At 47.1% G+C, this 16,575-nt stretch overlaps 3 protein-coding genes across 19 annotated transcripts; 1 reads left to right on the top strand and 2 right to left on the bottom strand.

Annotated features, from left to right (window-relative positions):
- Window positions 1-510: 510 nt before the first annotated feature.
- Window positions 511-6,911, bottom strand: helq (helicase, POLQ like). Of its 13 annotated transcripts, none has more exons than XR_008566510.1 (18): window positions 6,308-6,909; window positions 5,533-6,067; window positions 5,289-5,467; window positions 4,995-5,198; window positions 4,859-4,931; window positions 4,700-4,797; window positions 4,545-4,643; window positions 4,344-4,489; window positions 4,041-4,280; window positions 3,834-3,975; window positions 3,658-3,762; window positions 1,792-1,987; window positions 1,569-1,726; window positions 1,401-1,499; window positions 1,166-1,339; window positions 916-1,097; window positions 745-879; window positions 511-679 (listed from the first exon to the last, which is right to left on the bottom strand). XR_008566510.1 is itself a non-coding variant. In XM_054757075.1 (18 exons), the coding sequence occupies exons 2-18, from the start codon at window positions 5,960-5,962 to the stop codon at window positions 578-580; spliced, it is 2,694 nt and encodes an 897-aa protein (XP_054613050.1). In that variant the 5' UTR covers window positions 5,963-6,067; window positions 6,826-6,911; the 3' UTR covers window positions 511-577. The 13 variants fall into 13 exon arrangements, 8 of the variants coding, with proteins under 8 accessions (XP_054613050.1, XP_054613046.1, XP_054613047.1 ...); XM_054757075.1 differs by having other exon boundaries at window positions 984-1,097; window positions 6,826-6,911; XM_054757071.1 differs by having other exon boundaries at window positions 984-1,097.
- mrps18c (mitochondrial ribosomal protein S18C) lies at window positions 6,895-9,723 on the top strand. Of its 2 annotated transcripts, none has more exons than XM_054757084.1 (6): window positions 6,895-7,022; window positions 7,134-7,174; window positions 7,267-7,350; window positions 9,310-9,367; window positions 9,440-9,499; window positions 9,599-9,723. In XM_054757084.1, the coding sequence occupies exons 1-6, from the start codon at window positions 6,950-6,952 to the stop codon at window positions 9,673-9,675; spliced, it is 393 nt and encodes a 130-aa protein (XP_054613059.1). In that variant the 5' UTR covers window positions 6,895-6,949; the 3' UTR covers window positions 9,676-9,723. The 2 variants fall into 2 exon arrangements, with proteins under 2 accessions (XP_054613059.1, XP_054613060.1); XM_054757085.1 differs by having other exon boundaries at window positions 6,941-7,064.
- abraxas1 (abraxas 1, BRCA1 A complex subunit) lies at window positions 7,244-15,404 on the bottom strand. 4 transcript variants are annotated; one of them, XM_054757082.1, is made up of 9 exons: window positions 15,128-15,399; window positions 14,213-14,303; window positions 12,866-12,902; window positions 12,722-12,788; window positions 12,454-12,653; window positions 12,272-12,391; window positions 10,241-10,325; window positions 10,060-10,171; window positions 7,246-9,990 (listed from the first exon to the last, which is right to left on the bottom strand). In XM_054757082.1, exons 1-9 carry the CDS (start codon window positions 15,311-15,313, stop codon window positions 9,701-9,703), a joined length of 1,188 nt encoding a protein of 395 aa, XP_054613057.1. In that variant the 5' UTR covers window positions 15,314-15,399; the 3' UTR covers window positions 7,246-9,700. The 4 variants fall into 4 exon arrangements, with proteins under 4 accessions (XP_054613058.1, XP_054613055.1, XP_054613057.1 ...); XM_054757083.1 differs by having other exon boundaries at window positions 7,244-10,171; window positions 14,213-14,370; window positions 15,128-15,404; XM_054757080.1 differs by having other exon boundaries at window positions 7,244-10,171; window positions 15,128-15,404.
- Between the last annotated feature and the right edge of the window lie 1,171 nt (window positions 15,405-16,575).

The following is a 16,575-nucleotide window of genomic DNA, read 5'->3' as shown; positions in this document are numbered from 1 at the left end:
TGCAGTCTTCCCCATATTGAAACCAACTGAGACAATTGAACCAAACTGAAGCAATTTAATGACACCTGGGGAAGCCTGTGCAGGTGATTTGAGTTTAGTAGATGATTAGTGTGTGACACTCAGTTTAAAACATTCATGCCCTGCAAAATTTGGGCTGATTTCTTCACAGTATTCTAATTTTTTGAATTCCTGTTTTCATGGGTTTAATGAGCTGGAAGCCCAAATTATGTAAAAATAAACAAATAAATACTTGAAATGGTTTAAATTGTGGGCCCTGAATCTATAATCTATGAAAGTTTAACTTTTTGAATGGAATTATGGAAATTAAACAACTTTTCCATGACATTCTAATTTTTTGGAAAGAGTCTGTATATGTATACATGTTATACATATATGTGTTATACATATGTATATATGTTATACATATATGTTAAACATATATGTGTTATACATATATGTTATACATACTGTACATATGTGTTATACATATGTACTGTATATCTGCACACGTTGCTAAATAAAAGCTTTTATTGTACTGAGATTGAATGACATGGTGAAGTTGTGACGTGGTGACAGGTCAACGCTCGTCCAGCCTCGGAGGCGGCGGCAGGTCAGCCGGTGGTGTGAGCAGCTCGTCTACTTCCTGTTGCAGCGCCGCCGCCTTCTTGTTGAGAAGCATCTGCAACAAACACGGCGGTTACATGGCGCCCTTTGTGGAGGCAGACACGCACAGGCCACACCCACTTTGGCCGAGGCCACCATCTGATTGGCTTGCTTCCTGTTCAAGTGCACAATGGTCCTGACCAGGAGGGCGGGGTCAGCGTTGGCCAGGTGGGTCAACGTCTTGTAACCAGCGGCGTGCAGTTGCTTGGCACGCGACTACACACACACACACACACACACACACACACACACACACACACACACACACACAGAATGAAAGACATGTAAAAGGCGATGCGGCAGGCGGGCACGATTCTGACCTCCATGACTCCCACCACCTCCATCAGAGGGATAAGCTCCGCCCTCACACAGTAGCTCAGACGCCTCGTTAGCGCCTCAAACAACGAGCAGAACGGCCACAGCTCATCCAACTCCTGCCACACACACACACACGTAGAAATAAACGTGTGTGTGTGTGTGTGTGTGTGTGTGTGTGCACAACCTGAGTGAAGTGGAACACACACGAGCAGAAGGCGGCAGCGGAACTGAGCAGTGATTGGACGAAGCCACGACTCAGCTGGAACTTGTGTGCCACGCCCCACAGGTCATTCTCCCTCAGCAGCGCCATGAGCACCAGCGCCAGGTACATGCGCTTCACTGCCGCCATGTTGGCACTCTGAACTCACACACACATATTAGTCCCTGCCCACTTGCTGTGCAGGCCTGTCACATGTTACCTTTTTCACCGCCTGTCCCGCAGCTTTCCTCGCCACCAGACTCTCAGGAACGCCGACGAGCGCACACATCCTCTGTTCAGCAGCCGACAACGACGCCATCTGAAAGGTGTGCCATCTTCATACGACGCATGCGACTAGATGGTGGGCAAGATGGCGTACACCTTCTACCTGGGCGTAGAAGGTCATCCAGTCGGGCACACACTGCAGCGTCATGTCGTAGGGCGTGACCAGGAAGACCAGGTGCAGGTAGCTGCTGAGGAGCAGACCTTCTAGGCCGTTGCTCAGGTCCTGGTAGAGAACTTGGCTGTGGCTGAGGTCCACGGAACCTGTGGAGACGCTCCGATGAACCCCAGAACATGTCCTGCTTAGCTCGGTATTCTAGCAAGGTTACCTTTAAAGGTGGCCCTCCCCAAACGTGTGACGTGCAAGACATCACCCTGCGTGTGGAGGAGACCTTTGACCTGAAGGAGTTGGACACCCTGCTGGAGGACGGCGTCCAGACTGGCCTGTCCACACAACTGCTCCTGTTGAACAAACAGCAGCGTCCCTCGCAGGAACTCCTGCAGCTCTTCCACGCCTGTGCTCACCTGCGACACAGCCACACCTCTTAAAGGGTCCCTGACATCATGGATCCGCTTTGCTGAAAAATGTTCTATATTGTTTGCGATGATGTCCTACCTTGTTTATTTGATGAAAGCCAACGGCAAAAATTCGGAAAACTGACATTTATTGTTCATGTCGGCAGCCTTGACCAACTGCTGGCGCAGAAAAGCGGCGTTTCCCAAGTGATGTCAGACCCTCTGAGCTAAAGCAGAGTAAACAAACGCTTGTGGAGGCAGCTGGTCGACTTGGTTCAGTATATTTTTCATCCAAATAGTCGTTAAGTCGTGTTGCTGCTGGATGTTCACAATATCCCAGCGATACTGTAAGTTTTTCTTTTCCAAAAGAGGCAGCTTTAAGTCAACAATGGACGAAGCAAGTGCTGAGAAGGAGAGACAGATGGACGCCCACCTCCAGTTCTGTTCTTTGCAGTGATTTCACTCGTGACTGCTATGAAGGAACACCTTAAAAGAAGCATTTGGCTTGAAAGTATGCTATAAAAGGATGCTACTCCTGATGCGGTACACAGGCAAAAATATCAAAACAACCACAATGTCAGAGTAAGTCATGTCTTGTTTACATACGGTCTGCTAAACACTATTCCATGATAGCGACAAGGCTGCACAGCATTATACATCTTACATAAACATCCTTTCACAGCCGTATGTCTGCTGTGGGGCTAGAAAGAGCCTTTACCCTCATGAAGAAGCCGATTTCAAAGAATCACTGAAGGACGAGCAAGTCCACTTACCTTTCTGTGTTTTGAAGGCCACCAGTCTTCATCTCCACATCTTAAGGCTCGAGTCCACGTTCTGAAACATATGTCTGTGAAAAGATGGAACAGAGGAGATCCACGCATCATTGCCACTGGGGTGGTTTTACTCCCTTTTTGTCTGCTGTCTAAACAAATAGTACTGTTCAAAGTGTGGAGAGTTACAAACACTATATGGCAACCGGATCGGGCCGATCTCATGGCGGAAGCCGATATTACCCGATCTTTAAAATACAGCAGATCGGTATCCGATCTCGAAGATCAGATTGGGACAATCCTTGTCCTTATCACTCATCCTCGTAATGATCACTGCAAAGAACAGAACTCGGGGTGGGCGTCCATCTGTCTCTGGTTCTCTGCACTTGCTTCATCCACTCTTGTCTTACAGCTTCCTCTTTTGGGAAAGAAAACAAACTTGCAGTCCTACTGGGATACCGTGAACATCCAGCAGCAACACAACCTTTTGTCATGAAGACTATTTGGCTGAAAAATATAGTGAACCAAGTCGACGTGCTGCCTCAAGAAGCGTTTGTTTCCTCAGCTTGATCTGAGGTGTCACCCCGTGACGTCACTTGTGGAATGAGGCTGAGCCGAGATCCAGATCATCACGGCTGGCGCCCTCAACCAGAAATGTCAGTTTTGCGAATTGATGGCTCGCTTTCAAGAATGGAACAATGTAGAACATCATTCCAAACAATATGGAACATATTGAAGCCAAGTTGATCAACCTCGTCAGACGAGCTGAGTGCAAGAATAAACGTTCCTGTCGTCTTTTTTTTGCTCAGAACTTGCACCACATCAGCGGGTATTGGAAAAGCTTTCAAGCAGTAAAGCCACCACGGAGTAAACACGCCCACACAGCCCGACAGCAAGCACACACATTACTTTTAGGCCCACGAGTGACAGGATGAGATTGAGGAGACTTTTTCGGTCGTCGGCCAGCAGGCAGCTGTGACATTTCTCCACGGGGGCACACACCAGCGCCCTGGCCTGAAACAAACACCGAGACCACAGGTGAGCTCACACCCCAGACGGGTGTGACGGGGATGAGGAAAGGTCACCTTGAAGCGCTCCTTGTCCTGCACGATGAGGATGCTCTCGCCCTCGCGGTCCAGACCTGCTCGTCCGGCGCGTCCCGCCATCTGCTTGTACTGGCTGGTCTTCATCAGGTCGCCGGCCACGTGTGGCGAGCGCAGTATCACCCTGACGCGTGACAGCACCATCACATGACCCTTCTTCTCCTGCAGCGCGGCGGGAACGTGGCTCACCTGCGGGCCGGCAGGTTGATTCCGGCCGCCAAGGTGGAGGTGCAGGTGAGCAGACAAAGGACGCCGTCCGAGTAGGCGTCCTCCAGGAGCTTCCTCTCCTCGCCGGTCAGTCCGCTGTGATGGTACGCCACTCCGTACGGAACCGTCCTTCTCAGAACCGTACACACGGAACCGTTCCCGCTGTCCTTCAGCTCTCGGAGAAGCGCCTCCTTCTCGGCCTGCCGCTGTCGGAGGAAGTCCCTGTGGGTGTGGCGCAGGTGAGCCGTGGTGGGAAGACGCATAGATGAACTTGACTCGACTTACTCTCTGAGGTACTTGCAGATCATGACGGCTACATTCTCACAGTTCTTCTTGGTGGGACAGAAGAGCAGGCAGGAATGGCGTGGAATCACCTCCGTCACCAGGGCCACGATGTGGTCTGGGTCCGCCTTCTGCATGGCGCTGGAGTACTGGACACGGCACAACTCACTACACACCTGACTACCACAACAACTACACACTCACCTTCACCGCGACACGACGACACAATCGAAAGCCATCGTCCTCTTTGGGGTCCACCTCATAGATACCATCTCCCACTTTCACATACTCCCTCAGCTGGACCTGCACATGCAGCACGTGAGCATGCGTGGAGGCCATTAAGCAAGAAGAGGACTCACGGGTCTGAAGTCATCATTGTAGTTTTCAGCGTTGAGAAAGGTTTGCAGCTCGCTGATGTTCCCCAAGGTGGCGCTCATGCCGATGATCTGGGTGTGGCCTGCAAGGACAGTCGGCTAGCGAACTTCCTGGCGTTCACGATTGCGAGCGCTGACACTTACGGCTGAGGTAGGAGACTTTGGCGAGGGTGATCTCCAGGAGTGCTCCTCTGCTGCCGTCTCCCAGCATGTGAAGCTGTCAGGACAAGCCAGCTTTGGCATTAGCGTTGGCGTTGGCGTGTCATGCACGGTCTCATACCTCATCCACCACCAGCAGGCCCACGCAGTCCAAGCGGCCGCTTTCGATGAGCCCATTGACGAGGCTGTGAGCTTTCTCAATGGTTGCGATGTACAGCGACCTTTGACCTCCTCTCCTCTTGACAGGCGGGAACTTGCCCTTACTGCCGGCGTACTCCTCCACCAGGAAGTCCAGCTCCAGACCAAAAGCAGCCAGACCGCGAACCTGTGGCGGATCAGGAAGTTAGCCAGGCTCCCAGGTTTCCTACTTCCTGTTCCTGCGTGTCAGCCAATCAGCAAGGAGTCAAGAAGTCACCTTCTCTTGGACCAGAGAGACGTAAGGCAGGATGAACATGCAGTCCTTCTTCCTGCACACTACTTCTCTGAGGATGAGCAGCTCCGCCACCAGCGTTTTGCCTCCGCTGGTGGGCAGGGTGTAGATCAGGTTCCTCCTCTGCTGCACGCACTCCAACGTCAAGCACGTCTCCTGCCACGCTGACAACACACACGCCATTACTGCCATGTACCAAGCCATGTCACCTTACAGGAGGCGGAGTCACCATAGAGGCTGTTGATTCCCCTCAGTTTGGAGAGGAGGTCTTTCACTTTGGTGGGGAGTCCAAAAAAAGGTCCCAGATCGGTGGTGTGGGCGGAGACAACCTCCATGGCGTGCACGGCATCGCTGATCTCATCGCTAAGCACCGCCTCCTTCAGCGCCAAGGAGCGGGAAAGGCTGGCGGGCGCGGCAGCATTGCACCGCATGGTCCTCTTCAGGCGCTCGCTCACACTCCTCCTCTTCTGGTCCTCTCGTCCTCCACTCTGGAAGACGCCGCTTGCGTCTCCGCCGTGCACTTTGCTCCTCTTGGCTTCTTGTTGGACAAACTCCTGCTGGCTGGACGGCAAGGACTCCTGGAGGAGGTCCTCATCAAGACCGTCCAAGATGGAGTCAGTGAAGAGGTCCTTGTCCTTTGCAGGTGGCACAGACGCCATCTTGTCACTTTCAGCGCACTCCACCTTCTCCAGTTTGGCCAGCAGGGACGGGTCCTCCAGGAGACTGTCATAGTCCCCAAAAAAGTCCTCACTGTCGCTGCAGTGCTGCCAAGAAGACATCAACAAGACACACACATGAAATTATGTAAGTTCCACGTGAGACATGGGCATCACAAGCCATCACTAATAAGTCATCTTGATCACGTGAGGACAAACGGCGTGCACTACTCGGCTTCAACCAGCAGAGGCGCTGTCGCTTGTTGTTGGCAAGAAGAAGAACAAACAAACCAATCAAGTCAAACAGCCATGTCTTCTGTCTAAACAGGATGGATATTCATGTCTAACCTCCACATGCTGCTTGTGATCCATAATGACGAAGAGGACTTTATCTTCCTCCTTTCAATTTCGCCTTGTCAGCCCCATGCTACAACCGAAGCAAGCTAACGCTGCTAACAAATAAAGCCGAGGAGCTGCGTGCAGTAACAGTCTACATAGCACACTTCATCGAGGCTACTTTGCCTTGTCAACTTCTTTCCTGACCCATCGTCAACTTGTTGTGGTCGTTAGCAACACCGCTTTAGCAGCCACGCAACTTCAAAATGAATCAGGAATGGAGCTAAAATACACACAACACGGACGAAGTCTTAACGAAAAAAGAAATAATAATAAAAAAAATCTCAAAGGTTTGAAACTTGCCAAGCTGTTACCAGCGAGAAACCCACTCCCGCGCCTGAATGTCAGTCACGTGACGTTGCCCTTTTCTTCTTGAGACGACTCATGATTAACATCTTAAATATACACATGCTAATTTGCGCTAATTACTGTTTAATGTGTAGATAAATAACTTAGATAGAGGATTGTACTTGAGCGTCGCTACATGTTGTCCCTAGCTTGTTAGCATTCGCATTTCGGAACCAACAGCTTCTTTACCACGGCGCTCTACCCGGACATACATGAGTGCAACTTCCGGTCCGCCAGCAGGTCATCATGCGCCCTTTACAGCGGGCACAACGTCTGTTATTCATGTTTTCACAACTCGAATACGCGAGCAAACCTGCAGGTGACATATAATTATTACAATGATGCTTTTTGTACATATCAAGTGAGTGTTTTTCCAATGTTGTGTGTAATGCTAATGGTGCTAATGCTAACGTTGTATGTTGTGGTGTAGGTCTATCGAGTGTTTCCGCTAATATACAGAAACACGACGTGGTGAGTGTTGGATTCCTTTATTTTACACACAGCAAAGCATATTTATTGTACGTCCCAGTAAGACAATAAAGTAATACTGCTTTGTTTGCTAGCTGGTAAAGATGGCCAACCCTTACAAGGCGCCGGAGAAAGGTTGTGTCCTCTGCAACGTCACCGTGGACTTCAAGAACGTTCAGGTGCGTTCCACACCTCTTGACAATAAGTGCTGTGCAGGTGGCCTTCCTAGACTGTGATGTACACGTGAAGTATGTATAGAACACAGGAATGAAACTGTAAAATGAAAAAGAAAAACTAACACCCTTTCCACTACACTACATAATTATTCCTGTCAATTTGAGGCTGAGTGACCTGGTAGTTGTGTAGAAATGATGTATGGAAATCAGCATCCAGTTGCACATGCTCTACTAACTACTCATTTACTGTACTACTAACATGCTACTAAGTTAGTAAACATGACAGTCTTCCTTGGCAGACCTCAAATATTTATTTAACGCCTGAGTGTGGGGGAAATAAAAAAAATATCCCACTATCAGTCAGGCTATGAACGCATCCTGGCTGAGTGACTGCTGATTGGACGAGCAAGGGGAAGGGGCGGAGCCTGTGTGTTGGGTGAGATGTATTTTTCCCCTTGGTAAGCTATGAGGTGAATGCATCCCAAACAAACACACACCTGGGAAGAAACTAGCGATATACTGGATCCACATATTTATATATTTACACCTTTGTCTTGTCTGCCAGCTTACCTGCATGCTTTATGAGTGGCCAGAAATGAGCAAACAGGAAGAAAGCCATTTAGAAAAGACTGAGTGAGCATTTAGTGCCAAGTATTGATGAAAGCAGGCGTACATGAAGACTAGTGCTCATCTTTGCAGCCCGGCCCTGCCTATGCACACGCGTGACTGTGCTTGAAAGTTTAGTGGAGCAGCGTTAGCCTGCAAGCTAACAGGAACATGACTCACATTGACTGTGTTGTACACCACAGCCTAGGTTCCCACAGTGTGGTACGCCAGTTGTCATTGGGGGTATGTGAATACGAATGGAAAACAATTAGCGCCTAACACTCACAATTCTGAGCGCACCTGAACGCCTCATAGCACAGAGTGCATGGTCATAGCAGAAAGAAGGAAGGAGACACGGCATGAAGTTGTTCATTGCTCCGTGTGCGTTATAAGTGTGATGACCATGTTGCGTATTCATCTTGAAGGTTGAACTCATGTTGGTGTTCCAGTCCCCGCGCTGAGGGAACCTGTCCATCTATGCGCGTGGCAGAAGAAGAGAGCTGCTTGAATGTACTTTATCGCCTTTGATCAACTTTCCCTTTCCATTTGCTATCAAATGACTGTGCAGACTTGCAGCGTAGCGATTGCACGTGGACACAAGTGAAGCTGAAGTAAAAGATATGCAGGACCCAATACTTGCATACTTTATTCATCTCCAAGAGAAATTCACATTTCCAGCAGCTCTGTCATCATGGATTGTAAAAATTGGTGATGTTCGATATTATCGGACTACCGTTAATTAACAGGTTGACACTGGCATAAAAATGTGATATCGGTCAACATGGGTATCGTTTTTTTCCCCAGCAATAAAAGCCGATACAGACGCCCAGGTCACAAATTTGCAACAGTGCTGAACTTGCTGCATCACGAAATGACTTCTGTGCTGCTCACAAGTCTCAGAATAATGTAACTATTTAAACAAGCAGCGTAACCACAACGCTCACAATGACCTTACCAGCCATTCCACACACTAGTCTTACTCACGGTGCTTTTTCAAGAAAGAGCCATCTATCACACAGCAACATAATAGATAACAGCAGACAAGACACTACCAACGCAGAATAATCCATGACGATGTGAGCTCTAGCAGATATTCACAACAGTACAGCAAAGGCCTGCTGTCAAAACCATATATGTCAGCCATATTGGATGTGGCAAGGCTTCGCTGCAAGGAAGTGTACTTTTTATTGTAGACATAGATCGGCGTAGATTACACATGCCTAACATGTGACTGCCAAAAAAGACCTCCCGGTTGTGGACGCAGTGACAGGAACCCAGGAGCCCGCGAGTTGGCGCCCTCTAGTGGACAAGACAGGCTAGCATTAGCATCCCAGGCTAACTGTCTGTCCCCCGCAGCTTCTGTCTCAGTTCGTGTCGCCGCACACGGGAAGGATTTACGGGCGTCACTTGACAGGTGAGATGTAAAAGGCAGATCAGTCACGTGATCATGAGCTGGTTTATTAAGTGCAATGTGATGTTTTGTCAGGACTCTGTGGGCCAAAACAAAGAGCAATCTCCAAAGCCATCAAGAAGGCTCACGCTATGGGTACGTGCCTCACGTGGACCTTCTCTGCCCCCCGGTGGCCGCGAGCAGCTACTGCATCAGGTCACGTGGGGCCTTGACTTTCTGCTCCTGTGTGTGTAGGTTTCATGTCGGTGACGCACAAACATCCCCAACTGATGAGAGACCCAAACATCTGTGTCGTCAAACATCTGGATTAGCCCCGCCTCCCCCTTCACTCATTGGCTATAAAAATGTCTCACTCCCGACTGCAGCGTCTTTCTTCATTTCATTTTTTGTGGCGATGTCAGCAGGTCTCTTACACCGCTTCCTCTCACGCCCCGTCGTCATTCCAGATGTCCTTTTCCGAGCTGCGATTGGCCGCAGGGGGTGGAGCTTTTTCCGCCTAAATGCGTCGGCCACAGGAAGCGCATCCAATGTCAGCATGTGTGAGGTGTAGAGCGGCGAGCCTAAGCGCAGTGCTCTGACAGCAAGCTGGAGGCAAAGGTTCTTCGTCATGCGAGATGCTCTGCCAGCTGGCGACAGGAAAACGGGAAGAATATCACCAGCGTTCTCAACGCCACGCCACTCCAATACGTTTTCACCTTTGCTCGCTGCGGACGACTTCCTGTTGGCCAGCTTCTTCCTGAGGGCGGAGACGTCAGCGAGCAGAGACTGGACCGCACGCTCGCTGTCTGCCACGGCGCCACATGCTCTCTGGCCGTCGGACAGACAGGAAGTGTGAGTGGAAGGAGGAAGCGACAGCAGGGCGAGCATGCACCTCACCTGAAGCTCCGCTTGCAAAGAGTCGTTCATGGCGTTGACGGCGTCCACGTCTCTCAAGTGTCCATCAGGAGCCAAGAACTTGGAGCTTCAACAGCAGACACATCAGGTGTCATGCGCTTCCTGCAACACTAATTCCATCACTTTGCACGCAGGAAGTGGAAGTGCACTTGCAGGAAGTGGAAGTGCACTCGCAGGGCGGGATTTTGGTTGATTGCACAGTCATGTTGTCCAGTATATTATACAAATACAGAGCCATGTCAAAAAATTAGAATATTGTATAAAAGTTAATTGTCTTCCATAATATCATTCCAAAAAATAGACCTTCATAGGTCCTAGATTTATTACACATGAACTGAATTTTTTCAAGCTTTTTATTTTTTTAATTTTGATGTTGATAGCATTTAGCTCATGAAAACCAAAAATCCATGTGTCAAAAATTAGAATATTTAATCAAAACAATAAAAAATGGGATTCATAATACAGAAATTTCAATCTACTGAAAATGATGTTTATTTCCTGTATTCAACACTTCGTTGCAGCTCCTTTTGCACGAACCACTGGTTTAATTCGGTCTGGCATGGAGGCAATCAGCCTGTGGCGCTGTTGAAGTGTTACGGAGGCCCAGGATGCTTCGATAGGGGGCTTCAGCTCATCTTTGTTGTTGAGTGTGATGTTACTCATCTTCCTCTTCACAATACCCACACATTCTCTATGGGGTTCAGGTCAGGTGAGTTTGCAGGCCAGTCCAGCCCAGTAATACCGTTGTCAGTAAACCAGGTACTAGTGGTTTTGGCGCTGTGGGCAGGTGCCAGGTCATGTTGGAATATGAAGTCAGCATCTCCAAAAAGGTTTTCAGCAGAAGGAAGCATGCAGTGCTTCAGAATCTCCTGGTAGACAGCTGCATTGACTCTGCACTTGATGAAACAGAGTGGACCAACACCAGCACATGACATGGCACCAAATCATCACAGACTGAGGAAACTTCACACTGGACTGTAGGCAGCTTCTGTCCTGTGCCTCTCCAGTCTTCCTCCACACTAGGAAGTTCATTTCCAAATGAGAGACAACATTTGCTTTCGTCAGAGAACAGGACCTTGGACCACTGGCCAGCAGTCCAATTCTTTTTATTCAAAGCCCAGCTCAGACGTTTCTATTTGTTTTGGGGTCAGGAGTGGCTCGACCCTGGGGATCCAGCTTCTGTAGCCCATAGGATACGTCTGTTTTCCTTGAGGTCCCCACTCCAGCCTCATTCCACTGCTTTGTGAGCTCAGTCAAATTTTTGAAGCGGCTCTGCTTCAGAATTTTCTTAAGCTTCCGGACATCTCTCCTGCTTGTGCAGCGTTTCCTCCCACATTTTGATCTTCCAAAAAGCTTTTCTATTATGTGCTTTGAAACAGCACTTGGTGAACAGCCAACTCTTTCTGAAATTTCTTTTTGTTTCTTGCCCTCCTTATGAGGATTTCAGTCAGGTCAGAAGCCTTCCCCATGGTTGTGGTTTTGTGATCTGAACCAGGCTGACAAGTTTTTATAGGCTCAGGGAACCTTAACGTGTTTTGAGTTGATTAGCTGATTTTTAAATTAGCCAACGGAGTACTGTCAGAATATTCTAATATTATGACACATGGATTTTGGGGTTTTCTTGAGCTGTATGCCATAAAAATCTAAATTAAGACAAAAAAAGGTTTTGAATAGTTCAGTGCATGCACAATGAACCTAGAATATAGGAAGGTTTCAAAATTTGAATTATATTACGGAAGAAAATGAACTTTTACACAATATTCAAATTTTTTGACATGGCTCTGTACTACGTCACAATAAAAGCATCTTGTAGAACACAACGACTGCATTTTGCACAAGTAATTTTCTAATCGCTGGCATGTCACGTATTCGCAGTATTGAAGGCAAAACACTTCCTGCTACAAGCATTCCACTTCCTGTTCTTCCAATTCAACATCCTGTGGGGCGGAGCCAATTCTATTCAATTTCTACTTCTATGTTCCAATGCCAAATGTGGAGTGTGGCGTGCGTTACCTGTGCTGGCAGACGGCACGCCGGTAGCCCGGGGCTGAGCAGGGCGTGGAGGCCAGCCAGTAGGCCATGTGGTCCAGCGACGCCATGTTGTCCACCTCCAGAGGAACGCTGACCACGTGCCTTCGCACCAGAGACATCATCACGTCAGCACGGTTACATCGGCGGCGACCGATCACACACACCTGCTGCCGGGGAGGAAGGCAGAGTAGTCCGTGCGGTAGGTGGAGCCCGTGCACGTGGGTGTGCCAGGCGTCAGCAGCACGAAGATCATGTGAGGCCTGGACAGCGCCCTCTTCAGGTTCTCGTGCACCGCCTTCTCTCGCAGCGTCATGCGTTGCTCCGAGTTTCTGCGCTGTCGGTACCAGCCAATCACACGCTCCTGCTGGCCACACGCCACGTAAACACCTTGCCGTCACGCCACGACCCCGACGCACCAACGCAACCACCCACCTGCTTGTTGGACCCCAACACCTTCTGGACTGCCGACATCTTCACCCCCCCCACGCTGTCGTACAGCCTACACACACACACACACACACACACAGGGTCATGTGATGCTAATGACCAACATGTGATCATGTGACGTGTACTTACGTGTTGAGTGTGTCAAAGCACACGTGCTTATGGATGCCTGCAACACATCACACACAGGTCAAAGGTCAAGCAGCAGCACCCCTTCAGGCTGCATCAATTGGTGCACTTACATACGTACTTCATCTTTCAGTGCACAAGTACACACTAGTCTACTTTGTGGTTATGAGAACACACTAGTGTGTACTTAGTGTTTATAAGTACACACTAGTGTGTTCTTAGTGTTTATAAGTACACACTAGCGTGTACTTACTTAGTGTTTTATAAGTACACACTAGTGTGTACTTACTTAGTGTTTACAAGTACACACTAGTGTGTTCTTAGTGTTTATAAGTACACACTAGTGTGTACTTACTTAGTGTTGTACTTACCTAGTGTTTTATTGCATAAGTACACACTAGTGTGTACTTACCTAGTGTTTTAGGGCATAAGTACAAACTAGTGTGTTGTAGTCAAATAGCGGTAACGTAGGAAGGGGAGGGGCTATCTTATGAGGGACATCATGGTGGCTGAGGAGCAGCACGTAGTGATGGAAAGCAACGAAGAGAAGGAGGAGGATGTCAATAATGTGATGCTTGTTTGCACTCAGTGTTAGTACACTCATCAGTACACTCATCCCTCCTTTATGGCTGTTCCCAACCGTCATAACTCACTTCAATATGAAGCAATGGAATATTTTGGTATTTACAGCATAGAAAACCTGTTCATCACTTTCTTAGTAAGTTTTGTCTATCCCTGCACAGTAGACATGACATAACAGCCCTATAGTCACCTTTACACTCCTATTACCCAATATAGTACACATAAGACTACAAAAAGACAGAAAACCTGTTTCCAACCTTCTAAATACACATTTGACCAAGATTAGAGCCCTGTAGACATGAGATAACAGCCCTATAGTCACCTGTACACTCCTATTATTCATTGTTTCCATCACATTGCTCATGTGCAGGCTACGGGATCACTGCAGGGACATAAAAGACGGCCAGACTGCAAGCAAGACAACTAGTTAGCATCCAATGTATTTCTTCTAAACGTAAGAAAGTGTTCCAAACAGAGTGGGGAGTCTACCATGTGGGACAGCCATGGATGACTCATTACTGCCACCAAGTGACCATGATACCACATACGTATAACGTGTACTTTAATATGTTTGGGCTAATAATGTCTGCCAGGAAACAGCCGTGGTTAGCTCATGGGTTAGCAAGGGATGAGTGCATATGAGTGTGTATGGATTTGGGACAGCACTAAAGTGTCAAAGAAAGTAAGCACACAGTGCACTTGATGAGGTGAAGTATGCAGAGAGAAGTACTGCAGCCTAGTGTGGAGTAAAAGAAAGATGGAGGGTACTGTAGGTGTGGCGCACGTCGACACGGTCATCTTGCACGTCACTGATGGTCACATGCTCTTCAAGATGCTTCTCCCCCAGGATCAAACCTTCCTGCAAACACACCAAACACCTCAACCAGCAGAGCTCCATGTAGGCGGCGTTCCACAGGATCTAGGATCTGGGATCACAACAAGTAGTGCATGAAGTCCGTCTGAAACAGCGAGTGGACACCGTGGAAGCCCGGGCGCTTGGCTGTGGATCTCACACCAAGCATGAAGGACACGTACCAGAAGGTATTCATATTGACCAACTTGGTGGAAGAACACTACGTGTCATTGTCACCGGCTGCTGATCCATCTTCTTCTACTCAACTATTCCACGTCTTTATGCAACACACCACGCAACACACTCACACCACATTTCAGTGTCATTCATCTGACACACTTACTAACACACTTGCTTTCAACACAAACTCACCTGCATACCTGTCATTATGTACTCATACAAAGGAGTACATATCTTTATGTACACACACACCTACATACCTGTCATTATGTACTCATACACATGTACACGTGTCATTACCAGTCATTATGTACTCATACACGTGTATACATGTCATTATGTTTACATACACGTGTATACCTGTCATTATGTACTCATACACGTGTATACATGTCATTATGTTTACATACACGTGTATACCTGTCATTATGTACTCATACACGTGTGTACGTGTCATTATGTACACATACAGGTGTATAAGTGTCGTCGTTATGTACACGTGCAGGTGTATACGTGTGATTACATACATGTGCACGTGTATACGTGTGACTGTGGCGTACAGTGCCAGCGTAAGCATTTCCTTTGCTAACCGCCGTGATGCTAGCTACTAAGCCACTCGGGAAACAAGTAAAAAGTCATGTTTTTCTCACCACGTCGGAGTCTTTGTTGAGATGGTGGAACATTAAGGACGTGAGAAGAAATCCAGATATCCTGACGGTGGGTTCGGCCATGTTGTTTGAGCAGGAGAATCGTTGAAGAGCTTCACACCCCCGCAAAACGAACGCAGCCTGCGGGATAAGGACACGTGGTCTTTCTTTGTTGTTGTTGCGCTGCATCTGCGCAGACTATCTTAGTTTAGCTCTGTTTAGCCAGCCCAGCGCCTTCACAAGGATTTGCTGTGATTATATTAATTCATAACGCTGTTAGCAACATTATTAGCCAGTTGATTACGTCGTTTTTGCCATTTGAACGCTCTAACGCTTATCTTCCTGCAGGGGGCGCCGCAATACAAGACACGAGCCACATGATTTTGGAAACCACGGCGTGTGTGTGCGTGCGCGTGAGCCGTTTTAATGATTGTTAATAACAATCATAATCATAACAGTAAAAAATAATAGTGATTAGTTAATGGTGTGCCAATACCGGAAGGTAATAATAAGATCATTATTAAACGCAATGCAGTATTGTTTGTATTCACGTGACATATTTGTATTTATGGAAACGTAGGCACGTCATGTTCCTTCATGTCACCTTGTTAAGCATGTCTGAAACAAATAAAGCATTCAATACGATGCTGTCTTTATTTCATGCTGTATAACACTCCAGTTATTATTATAATAATAATACATTTCACTTCTAAAAGAAATACAACCCAAAGACACCGCTCATGATACAGACTAATAGTCAAGCACGTGTTTATTACCGTCACGCTCACATTGTTTAATAGTATTATGAATCATTACTCAACACAATAGCGCTGATAATTGTTGGTTGATAGTATCATCAAATGAATAGTCGTTATTTAACAATATCGTTATCAAATAGAGGCAACATAAACATGATATTATTTGTTGATTATATCAAGTAGTCATTATTTCACAGTATCATTATGAAATAGTGGTATCATTATTAAATATACTAGTGTTTGTTGATAGTATCAAGTAGTCATTATTTCACAGTATCATTATGAAATAGTGGCATCATTATTAAACATAAGTGTTGATAATTATTTGTTGATAGTATCATTATCAAGTAGTCATGATTTCACAGTATCATTTTGAAATAGTGGTATCATTATTAAATATACTAGTGTTTGTTGATAGTATCAAGTAGTCATGATTTCACAGTATCATTATGAAATAGTGGTATCATTATTCAATATACTAGTGTTGATAATTGTTTGTTGATAGTATCATTATCAAGTAGTCATGATTTCACAGTATCATGATGGAACAGTAAGGTGTTATTTTGATTGCTAATTCCTAATTATTCATCTTATTATAGATCATTACACCTCAGTGTTCCATCATGATACTGTTCACTAATCAGGATATTATTATTGGCTATGTCATCATCACCAATCACAATGGTCTAATTA

Source organism: Dunckerocampus dactyliophorus, chromosome 17 (assembly GCF_027744805.1).
Source record: "Dunckerocampus dactyliophorus isolate RoL2022-P2 chromosome 17, RoL_Ddac_1.1, whole genome shotgun sequence".
NCBI classification, from domain to species: Eukaryota; Metazoa; Chordata; class Actinopteri; order Syngnathiformes; family Syngnathidae; genus Dunckerocampus; species Dunckerocampus dactyliophorus.
Note: the sequence above shows the minus strand (reverse complement) of the source record. Positions and strands in the feature narration are given on the sequence as shown.